This window comes from Aphidius gifuensis, linkage group LG5 (genome assembly GCF_014905175.1).
Source record: "Aphidius gifuensis isolate YNYX2018 linkage group LG5, ASM1490517v1, whole genome shotgun sequence".
Taxonomy (NCBI): domain Eukaryota; kingdom Metazoa; phylum Arthropoda; class Insecta; order Hymenoptera; family Braconidae; genus Aphidius; species Aphidius gifuensis.
The window spans coordinates 996,639-1,008,453 of NC_057792.1; the positions used below are offsets into that span (position 1 = coordinate 996,639).

Sequence of the window (11,815 nt, forward strand, 5' to 3'; positions counted from 1 at the left end):
ATCAATAAATCATTAATATTTAAATCGGCCTTTTTATTGTATACTCAAATTAAATAAGTAAAATAAAAAATTACAAAATTAAAGTATAATGCCTTAAGTATCATCAGCAATCCCAATGAATATTATTATATATTTTTTTTTTGGTATTAAATTATATTTTGAATTAATCACAAGGAGCCAATTGACAACGTGATTGTCTAGTTAATTTTTTCGGACAAGCTTTTCCTCCATTCTCTGCTTCTCTCTGTGTCAAAGAAACAAAACAAAAAATTAAAAAAAATTAATTGTAACAAATAAAATAAAATTAGTAGATGTTACCTTAATCATACGAAAACTTGTAACACGTCCAGTGCCACAAGTAACACTGCACGGTGTCCATGGTGACCACTCAGATAAAACACAGTCAATTGGTACTGGAGCTGGCTGAGTAACTGTCTCACCAGGCTGTTGTCCAGTTAAGGCAGCTTTAACAATACCACAAGTATTACTACACTCTTCATTTGTCAAAAAATTATTTTTATTTCCACGACAACCACCATAAATAAATGATGTACATGTTAAACGTTTTGAATCAAATGCCCAACGTTGAAAATAGCCTCTGCATGGACCAACATCAGCATCTTCCATACAAACAATTTTAGCTGTTGCCATGTCAAATGTACAATCAGCTTGATCATGACATGTACGTTGTTGTATCAGTTCAACTTTTGATGAACATTCTTCTTGTCTTGATGGTTCTACCATTAATAATCTTGATCTTATTTTAATACCTTTACCACATGATGCACTACAAGGTGTCCAATTTGACCATGGTGATACCTTGCATGATGGATCAATAATTTCTTGATTATTTTCTGAACAAGGTGGACCCATACATTTATCCTTGTCAACTAATTCAACAAGTGGACATTTTTTTCTTCCCATTTTATCATTAAATTTACGTGTTCTCATTTTAAAACCAATACCACAAGTCTCTGAACATTCTGACCATTCAGACCAATTTGTGGTTTGACAAATAACTGGATCAGGCACATTACCAAGTGTTAAATTATCCTCAATGTCATCAACACTTGTTTGATCACTTGAAAATATAAATAGCATTGTATTAAAAATTTTTTAAATATTTAATTTATTGTTTACAATTACTTACGGACATTCTGGAATATCAGCAACACACATTTCTTTTGATACAAGTTGTCTATTACACTGAAACATTTTAGCTTTATCTGGCATTCTGTATGATCTTGTTCGCATTCTTAAACCTTTACCACATGTCACTGAACAACCTGAGAATTCTGTGTAATCCGTTGTTGCACATTCCGCTTAATTAATTGACAAAAATAAAATTGATATAATTAATATTATTTTATTTATCATACAAATACATGAAATATAAATTTATAATAATTTTATAATTAAACAATTTATTATTTCTTACGTCTAATTGTATCTTCAGTATTCTCCGCAACTTCAAATTCAGTTAGCTGTTGTTGTAATGATGATTCATCACAACTACGTTGAATAACTTTTTCACGTTTTAAATATAATCTAGCAAGTGGTAACATTGGTTTACCACTTGGATCATAAAATGGTGATCTTGGATCTTCTGGATAAAATGTTGTTATTTTTTTCATTTTTTCACGTGGTTTTGTTTCAGAATTTGGTGACATATAACTTATTCCATTATCAGTACCAGCATCCCAAGGATATAAATCAATAATTTCACTTTTTTTCCAGCTACAATCACGTTGACATAAATTTAATTTACTAACACCAATAACCCAATCTGGTGATGGTCCAAGCATTGATGCAACTGATAATAATGGATGTTTTTTATCAACTCTAAAGGTAAAAATTAAAATTAAACAAATATTAAATAATAATTATTAATTATTTAAATTTATATTTACCTAAAACTTGTTGTTGTATTTGTATTTACATTTGGATACCATAAACCAGCAGCTTTAACAAGTGTTCTCAAGTGTTTTGAATTTGCTCGAAGTTCAGCTTCAACACCAGATGCTGATCCCCACTCAGCTAATTGACGAAATCCATCAGTTGATATATGATCATCTCCCCAAAATGAAAAGTCAGCTTCATGTGATGCTCCAATTAAATCACTAAAATGTGTTAACCATGCTGAGAATGGAAAATCTCTTGGATGTGTTACATTTGACCAAATACCCTCCATTATCAGCTGTAATAAATTAATTTCAAGATAAATTATTCTCAACTATTTATAAAGATATACATAAATTTTTTTATCACAATTGAACTCAATCATTTGACTCTTGAACTTTTAATCTGCCAGATAAAATATTAACACACATAAATATATACAAAGTTAAGCTTAAACTCACAGAATATTTAGCTTCGTCACATGAACAACAATCAGTACCATCATTTTCATTTGTTAAATCATCACTTGTTGCTTCACAAAAAATTTTAAATAAACCAGAATCTTCAGCGTACCATGTAAATGGTGATTCCATAATCATTGCAGTAAAAATAACACAACCAGAACCTGAATCTGGTGATTTCCACATCATTTCAATATCAGATTTTGGATAATCACTTGATTCAGAAACAGTATTAACACAGTCCTCATTAAATGTTGCCAAACCATCAAGATAAAGTTGCAATGAGCCAACTTTTGAAACTGGAGCATTTGGTGTATGTTGGGAATCAACAGATAATGTAAATCTTGTAAATTTTTTATTTCTATCATTATCTGTAAAAGAAAAATGTTTAAATAAATTTATTTATAAATATTTTTTTATTGAAATAAAACTTACTACGAATACTAATTGTATAAATTGTATTTGGTTTGTATTTTAGATTTGTTCCACTTGTTAAAATTTGATAACCACCATCACCAGGTGTCCTCGGTGCATTGCTGAGGGTTTGACTTGGTTGCAAAGGACAACCAGCATCACCACAAGAGACAAAAATAATTATACAAATCAATGAAAATGTATATTTAAGCCACAACATTTTTCTAAATGTTCATCAGTCTGTGAATGTGAAATTAACACTGAAGACTGAAAACTGAGTAACTTGAAGCAACCACATGATGATACTTGTTATCATTGGAGTTATCATTATAAAACCACATGACTCTTTTTAGAGTGATAAATAAAACGGATGTAAGTAGGCGGGTTATAATATAAAAAAATTGTTATGAATGAATAAAAACATAATAAGAGAAAAAGGCAGTTGAAGATTGTGATTTGTAATAGAGGTCGGACTAAATGCACTACTTATTTTTAAAATTTCGATGTTGGTTTTTTGTTTACAATTATTAAACGGACGGAAGGATTGTTTTGAAAATTCACAGGAGGGTTGAGGAAAGGTTTCATAATGATTTGAGCATAAAAAATCCCGGAGGATATATTTTTTTCTAAATATATAAATTCAAGAACTCAAATCATACTATAAATGCTTTATTTCGATTTCGAAATTTCGAAATTTCGATATTATTTTTTTTCCAAAGGTAAAACAAGATTGTTACCAAAATTTACAGGATATAAATAACGATTTATTTTTGTATTTCACATTACTGTTCACCCTGAAGAGCTGACAATTCTCGGCAAGTACTATGATATATTTTTTTTTTACAGTTATATTACGCGGCTTGATGACCGAGACGTGCTGCTACCTACATTTATGATGTCGCGCTTGCGTCATTTTATCGACTATTCATAACATGACAACAACGGAATATTCATGTACCAGTAGTCAAGTTTATTTTAGTCAGTCTGAGTCATTAAAGGCCTTGTGTAATCATTACCACCTTCATCTAAAATAAACAATAACAAAAGAAACGTCAAAATCAAATTTGTACTTGTTTTTTTACTAATTTTTACGTAATATTTTGATAGAAATGTTGATATAAAGTCATCATGCCAAGCTGTTAACATCAAGCAATAAACAAATATCAATTTATTTATTTAATAACAATGTCATAGTGTATTATAAAATTAACTGTCAAATGACAATATTGTTTATAACATTTAATAATAAATATTTGATACAATAACAATGGCAAGTTTGGCTGGAAGCACTGTGGGTCTTCCACGAGCACCAACAATGCTTGAGCAGCTGTTAGAAGAAATAAATTTTCAAAGAACCAAAGAAATGCGTCAATTGCTCAAAGATGGTATTAATATTATTAATTTTATATTTTTATAATTTAAATAAACAATTGTTTAACAAAAAAAGCAAATGAAAAATTAGCAAAATCAATTTTTCGAAATAGATCTATTTGTATAATTTCGATTTAATTAAATTGTTAATTAACGATATAATAATTTATAAATTCAATTTTAATTAATTAATTTTAAATAATTATTAATTAAGAAAAATTTAATAATCCAAGTTTTGTTGTTTTATTACGTATCGATTATTCAATTGTCTTTGTGAAATTTGCGTCGACGCAGTAAAATTTCGAAATAAAAAACTTGTTTACTATTTAAAAAACAAAAAGAAAATAATACTTATAGATATATATTTTTTTGTTTATAAATTAATTGAGATTAATATTATTTATTTATTAGATTCAGGTTTTGTGATGTTACAAGGAACAACATACTGGACAGATTTATTTGTACGTCATTTTTTATTCCAAGCTGATCACACAATTGACGGTGATGATTTATTATTTTTCGTTCGTAAAAAACACATTAAAACATCATCAAGATATCTGCCAAAATTCGAAACTGAAGTTGATGTATTTCGTAAAGATAGTAAAAAATTACCAATTGGTGATCCTGATATTGACTGGGAAGAGACTGTCTATTTAAATCTTGTTGTTCATCAATTTAATTATACACTTACACTTGCTATTTGTACAAGAACAAGTCCAAAAGAATTACAGGTAATTAAAATAATCAAACATATAAATATATTAATTATTAAATATGCACTTCTTATATTAGGTATTAAGAAGACACTCACAAAAAGTATATGCAAGTCCAAGTCGTCGTAGAATGGATGCCAAAGGTGATCTTGAAGAGATGACATATCCACATATATGTTTTATGGTTGATAATTTTGATGAAGTATTTTGTGATATATTAGTTAGAGATGGAGAAATGGTTTGTGTTGAACTTGTTGCATCTGATCGTGAAGGTGCTGTACAGGGTGTTATATTTCTTGGTTCAATTAGATATGATGCATTAAAAAAAGTCTACGATGCAAGGGTAATTTAAATTTTCAATTTAAAAATAACAACATTATTGTAATTAATAAAATAATAATTATTTAAATCTCTTTTTATTTAGTCGAGTTTAAGTACAAAAATGGCACAAAAAATGACATTTGGACTATTCTCAGGAGCTTCATCACAAAGAGTTGAATTTGTTAGAATGAAAGGACCACAAGGTAATGATTAAATGAAATTTTAATTCTTTCCATGTTTGTAATTAATTGGTGATTTGATAAATAGGCAAGGGACATGCTGAAATGGCTGTGACAAAACCAAAAGGTTCTGGTGCTGAGACACCAACATCAGAACCTGGTTATTCAGTAACAGATGCATTGTGGGATGCTGATTGGGACGATGCTGAAGAATTATTTATGTATAGAAATCAAAGAAGATTATCTGATCCAAGTGCAAATATTAATAATTTTGTACGTGGTGGTTGGCGTACAAAACCTGATAATGTTGGTACAAAAGCACGTTCTGAAAATGAGGGACTTGATTCAATAGCTAATGGATACAATGAAATTGAAGCTGGTGATGTCAAAGACGGTAATATACTTAAATTTTATATATTTTTTTTATAATATTATCATTTCATTTGCATGAAGAAAAGACTGACTGAGCTACATAATTTATCCAAATTATAATTTAACTCTGCTTGTATGCACGTCAATTAATAACAAAAAAAAAAAAATAATAATGTGCTGCATGAATTCAAGTCAGAGGGGAGAAGGCAGAAATGCGCACGAGTGACGGAAATTTATCAAAAAAATTATTCTTATTTAATTTCTATATAAAATGATCAATAGAAAAAAAAAAAAAAATTTATTCTTTCTTCTTCACTCTCGTTTGATAGCAAAAATTAATAATTAAAAAAATGCGTGAATCCTTTGAAATTCCTTACATACATTTGAGCATCCAGTAGTCAACGAAAGACAAAGAAAAGAAAAGAAAAAAAAAAAAAAAGAGTATTTCGACGTTTGGTTTGTAGTGAAAAATGAGGAATCCAGTTGGGGTGGCCGGGTCGCGTCGCCAGTTCAAACTGAACGTAATGATAATCGAAGAAGTGCAAGGATGCGACGACGTGAGACATATCATGAACAAAGGAGTCGTCCTAATAATCCTGATGATGAAAAAAAATCACCAAGACGCGCTGGTGAGTCAGGGATATTTAAAAAAAAAAAAATAGATAAATAAAAAACACAAACAACATTAGGTATTACTATTATTATTTTTGTTTATTTATAATTTTTTACTCGTTGAATAAATTTTAGAATAAGTAAATAATTCAGAGTATAAAAAATAAAAAAATAAAAACAATAGAAAAAATAAATAAATACGGGATTTAGGAACACCAAAACGTCGTAATCGTCGTCATCAACAACAGAATAATCATATTGAAGTTGGAAGTGAATCAATTAAAGCTGATGAATCAACTGATTTAACTGATGACAATGTTATGCAGAAACTTGACACTGGTGCAATACTTGTTAATGGAAAAGAAGAACTTCCACTTGGTCTTGATGATGACATTGAACATAAAAATCATCAAAATAATATATCATCATCAAAATTAAAAAATAAAAAACATCATTATAAATTTAATTTATCAAATAAACATGATGATTCACGTTGTTATCGTGCAAGGCGTTATTTTAGTGATGATGAAGTTGGAAGAAAAAATAAAAGATTACTAAATGACGAAGACGATGATGAAGATGATGATGGTGATGATAATAAAAAAGATAAAAATACAAATATTAAAACATCAAAGATACATGATAACAATGATAATAAAAAAAGTGCAACATTACCAAGAAGACGAAGAAGAAGAAGAAGGGCATTGTCTGGTAGTGTCATTGGTAATCATCCACTTCCACCACACAGAGTCACTCCAGATGGTACTGCAATCTACTATTGGTGTGATGTTCCCCGCCGCCCCGGCTCACAGGGTAACTTTTATTTAACAAAAAAAAAAAACAATAAAAAAAAACCAATAAATAAATTCAATAATTTATTTAACTAATAGGCGATATTATTATTTTTGTTGTCCCCCACGTTCAAGTATCGTCACTCGTCAAATTTCTTGCTTTAATCATTTTAAAAAAATTATATTATCTCACAAAGAAAAATTTATTTTAAAAATTTATTTTATCACGAGAATAATTGATTATTGTCAATTGAAATCTTGGCTATTTTATTCAACTTTTAAATCAAATGATGATGAAGATTAATAATGTTTAATTAGCGATCATTTGTTGGCTGTTATCATTTAATTATTTTTCACAACGATAGTAAAATTTCTTCAGCTTTTAATCTATAATCTTTCTGCTCATTCATATAACTTGCTCGTTTAATTAAGCACCAATTCATTGGCATTACACAGCATATAATCATTATAAAATATATAAAATAATAATTATTATAATTTTTTTATTTCATGAATGAATGGTTAATATAGTTGTACGAACTTTTGCGCGGGGGATTACAAATGTATTTGCCTGGGTTAAATTTGATGATTAATTATTAATTTCGAAATAAAGAGTATAATTTAGTTTTTGTTTTTTATTATTGATTTAGAGCTAGATGATGGTGCGTATAATCCATTGTGGACCATGCGAGGTTTTACACAGACATTTCATTTTTGGAAAGAAACAAGGAGAGCACAATCAGTTCCATTAAATGCATTTTTAACTTATATTACTCTGCCATGGTGGAGCATAGCTAAAGGTAATTTTTTAATTATAAAATTTCATTTTTAATTTATTGTAATTTATGGTGGTACATGTGGACATTTTATTTTTTATTTACAGATATTCTAGATCATCGAGAAGACCCCATATTGACATTCTAAATGTAAAGGAATTGTTTTAAAATTTTTTTTACAAGACTAAATAAATTAAAGACAAAAAAAAGAAATGGAATTTTTATGTGAAAATTAATGATACTGATTAAATGTGATTTAAATAAATGAAAAAAAAATAAATATATAAATTTGTGTTTATAGTTTTTTATTGTAGAGTTATTTTTGAATAAATTTAAAAAAAAAATAAAGCTATTATTAGATGATAAAGATAGGTAGATGAATGAGGAAGAGTGGTGTTTTTTTTTTAGTGATTCAAGGTAGATATTATCTCATTGAAATTCCATGTGAGATTACGTTGCAACAATGTAAGAGATGATTTGACACTTGAGTGAATTTCATGAATACAACAGGAGTCAATTTACAAGGAAATATTTACATGAACAGAATTAAAATTACTTAATACATTTTGATCATGAGTTACTTGTGGTTGATCAACCAACAATGTCAACAAGAAAATTTAAAAAAAAAAAAGAAAGAAATTTTTACAATAGGGATGAAAAAAAATATTATTTTTATGTCTCAAGGATTTTTCAAGGATATGGTTTTAAAATTTCGAAATTAATTTACTTTTTTTTTTCGAGGAAATGTATATTTATTTAAACTGGATTTATAAATTTAAACAAGTACTTGAAAAATTTAATTTAAATGCAGTTTTTCGACTGTGAAAAAATTTATTTGTGTACTATTTTTTGATGACAATATATTGCTAGATATAAAAATTATTAAAAAATAATAAAATTAAAAATATATTGTGAAGAAAAAAAAAATTCATTTCGAAATATTTCGATTATCATTTGGTAAAAAAAAATTATAAAAAAATCGTCATGATGATGCTGTAACTGGCGAAGGATAATCACCAAAATTAGTCCAAAGATGATTCCAAAATGATGGATTTGCATTTGGATTTGGCTTGACATTTCTAGGTGGAACAACTGTTGAATTCCAACGATGTAATTCACGCAACATACTCTCCAATAAATCTGGTCGTCTAAAAAAACAATTAAAAAATTTAAAAATTCATAAACATAATTATTAAATTTGATAAACTTACTTAACAGCTAAATTATTTAATTCACAAGGATCCAAATCAATATCAAAAAGACAAGGTGATCTTTGAGGATAACATTCTCTCAATGTTGAATCTTTTTTTCCACAATTAATTTGTGATTCTTTACGTAATTTAAATACAGCTTGTGGTGTTATTGAAAAACCAAGTGATGCAACAGCACGTCCAGCTTGACTCTGTACGACAGCATCAACATTGTAAGGCCAGTTCCAAGTTGACGACTCATACCACCCATCCCATTTACCCTGATAATTTGATCCTACATAAATAAAAAAAAACACAATTAAAAAAAGGCTAAAATTAATTTTTTAAATGTCACCTTTAATTATTTTCATGTTGTCACGTGTTACAGATGCAAAATATTGAGGATTTCCATCAATTGTATGAACAATTGTACGACGTGCTGGTGGTTTATCATTATTCAATGAATCCCAAACATCAAGACCATCAATATTTTTTGGTAGCTTTGTCTTATCACCACCAGCAAGACCAACAAATGTTGGTAGCCAATCAGTAATATGAATTTTTCCACGATATGTTCGTCCAGGACGTTTTAATAATGGTGACCAAATTAAACCAGCACCTCTGACACTACCTAAAATTATTTATACTATTTAAAATTGTCCGCTAATAAATTTATTATGTGGAAAATTTGTTATTAACCTTCCCAAACATTTCCTTTTGTACCACGTAATGGAAAATTCGATGCTGCATTTGAATCGAAACCACTAGCAGCACCACCGTTGTCAGTTGTAAATACAATAATGCTATTATTTAACATTGAATTTTTCTTTAATGTATCAATTATTTTACCAACTGAATCATCAAGTTTACTCAACATTCCAGCAAATTTTTGACGTTGGTAATTTGTTATGTTGTTGAATTTAATGATTGAATCATCTGGAGCATTTAATGGCTTAAATGGATTGCCAGAATGAACAGCAGTATGTGCGAGATACAAAAATAATGGCTCACTTTTATTATGGTTGTTTATTATTTTAACACTTTCATCAGTAAATACATCTGTTGAATATTTTCCATATAAATCCCATGCTGGTTCAAGATTTCTTCTCATATCATGGCCCCATAGCTGTTTCTTTGTTGGTGAAAAAATAATTTGTTGGTGAAAAGAAAAATATATTTATTGCATAAATTGACTCACTGAAAAACTTTTTTCCACAGCAACGTGATCGTAGTAATCTTGATGCCCAGTCCAAAATCCAAGATGTGATTCAAAGCCACGAAATAATGGTGTGTATTTAATTTTATAATGTCCCAGGTGCCATTTACCAACGATGTGATTACGATAACCAAAATCACGTAAATATTCGGGTAATAATTTTTCAGATAATGATAAACCCCAAGGTTCAGCTGCCATTAAAACCTAAAAAATAAAATTCATTATATTATTTTTTTTAAGAATTGGAATAGAACATTAATTAAATTTTTTTTTTTTAATTTAATTTCAAGAGCTTTAATTTTTTTTTTTTGATTAATAACATTTACATAAAAAAATAATGTAAAAATTTTATGATTTTTTAAAATAATTAAATGACAAAAGTAACATTATTTTTGCTTTAATTAATTAAAATTAAATAACTCGCGTAAAAATAATTTATTTAATCAAAAATAAAAGCCAATCAATTTTGTCTTTAATTTTTAATTATTTTTCTTTTCATTTTATCAATTACAATAATTTTTTTTTGAGCTTCAAGATAAATTTTTTATTCCAAATTGATATACTACAATTAATTTTCCCTTTATGATAAAAATTAATTAATAAAAATATATAAATTATTAACAAATTTATTATGAAAATTTTGAAGATTATTTTTACTTCTTAATACCTTGTGTTGCATTCCAGTATGAATTGGAAATTTTCCAGTCATCAATGCACTTCTTGAAGGTGTACAAAGTGGAGTAACATAATTTCTATCCAGTATAACACCTGTATAAGCAAGTGCATCAATATTATGCGTTTTGATATCACCCGAGCCATGATAACCCACATCATACCAGCCCTGATAAAAATAAAAAAAAACAATTTAACAATAATTCTAAATATAGAAATACAAACAAAGAAAATAAATATAAAATAAAAATATCATCAACACTTGTTTGATGTAACATGTTCATTTTAAATGATTATAAAAAATAAATAAACAAACCAAATCATCAGCAAGTATAAATATAATATGTGGTAATTTTTTACACATTGTAATTTTAAAACAAGACAATATTATTAATAAAAATAATAACATTGTATTATTATTATATATTCTTATAAATAAATTCGTAATGTACTTGGTCAGTTTCATAGTGCAGACTGAATGACGATGACGATTACAATAGTATTTAAGCCCCGTTTGACTTTAATTTATCACCCCACTTTTAACTTAAATATACAGGGACTTGTTTAATTGTTTCAATTGATACCCACGGACGTAAAATATAAAAAAAACTTCAATGAGATAATTTTAAATATTTATTAATTTTTTTACATATTTATATAAAATTATTTTTTAATTTTAATATTCATTCAAGTGTATGATTTTTTTTTTTTAAGTTTATGTTGTAATAAAATTTTTTTAACAACAAACACTGCCGCAAAGTTTGAGTCATCATCACGTTTCATTAACAACTTGATATTTTATGAAATTAGCCCACCCAGATAAAGAAG

The 11,815-nt window shown here is 27.7% G+C and overlaps 3 protein-coding genes across 5 annotated transcripts; 1 reads left to right on the forward strand and 2 right to left on the reverse strand.

The window, feature by feature from the left end:
- Window positions 1-12: 12 nt before the first annotated feature.
- On the reverse strand, window positions 13-3,064 carry LOC122856672 (spondin-1). Its single transcript, XM_044158432.1, has 7 exons — window positions 2,796-3,064; window positions 2,361-2,731; window positions 1,911-2,197; window positions 1,439-1,842; window positions 1,151-1,322; window positions 319-1,081; window positions 13-244 (listed from the first exon to the last, which is right to left on the reverse strand). Exons 1-7 carry the CDS (start codon window positions 2,992-2,994, stop codon window positions 164-166), a joined length of 2,277 nt encoding a protein of 758 aa, XP_044014367.1. The 5' UTR covers window positions 2,995-3,064; the 3' UTR covers window positions 13-163.
- Window positions 3,065-3,113: 49 nt separating this feature from the next.
- LOC122856673 (uncharacterized protein KIAA0930 homolog) lies at window positions 3,114-8,209 on the forward strand. Of its 2 annotated transcripts, XM_044158434.1 has the most exons (9): window positions 3,114-4,159; window positions 4,557-4,876; window positions 4,938-5,201; window positions 5,283-5,382; window positions 5,447-5,752; window positions 6,195-6,359; window positions 6,553-7,155; window positions 7,784-7,933; window positions 8,017-8,207. In XM_044158434.1, exons 1-9 carry the CDS (start codon window positions 4,042-4,044, stop codon window positions 8,055-8,057), a joined length of 2,067 nt encoding a protein of 688 aa, XP_044014369.1. In that variant the 5' UTR covers window positions 3,114-4,041; the 3' UTR covers window positions 8,058-8,207. The 2 variants fall into 2 exon arrangements, with proteins under 2 accessions (XP_044014369.1, XP_044014370.1); XM_044158435.1 differs by lacking the exons at window positions 6,195-6,359; window positions 6,553-7,155 and having other exon boundaries at window positions 3,150-4,159; window positions 8,017-8,209.
- A 427-nt stretch (window positions 8,210-8,636) lies between these two features.
- LOC122856674 (arylsulfatase B) lies at window positions 8,637-11,461 on the reverse strand. Of its 2 annotated transcripts, none has more exons than XM_044158436.1 (7): window positions 11,304-11,461; window positions 10,983-11,156; window positions 10,298-10,519; window positions 9,799-10,231; window positions 9,455-9,730; window positions 9,121-9,394; window positions 8,637-9,057 (listed from the first exon to the last, which is right to left on the reverse strand). In XM_044158436.1, the coding sequence occupies exons 1-7, from the start codon at window positions 11,451-11,453 to the stop codon at window positions 8,892-8,894; spliced, it is 1,695 nt and encodes a 564-aa protein (XP_044014371.1). In that variant the 5' UTR covers window positions 11,454-11,461; the 3' UTR covers window positions 8,637-8,891. The 2 variants fall into 2 exon arrangements, with proteins under 2 accessions (XP_044014371.1, XP_044014372.1); XM_044158437.1 differs by having other exon boundaries at window positions 8,720-9,057; window positions 9,799-10,225; window positions 11,304-11,457.
- Between the last annotated feature and the right edge of the window lie 354 nt (window positions 11,462-11,815).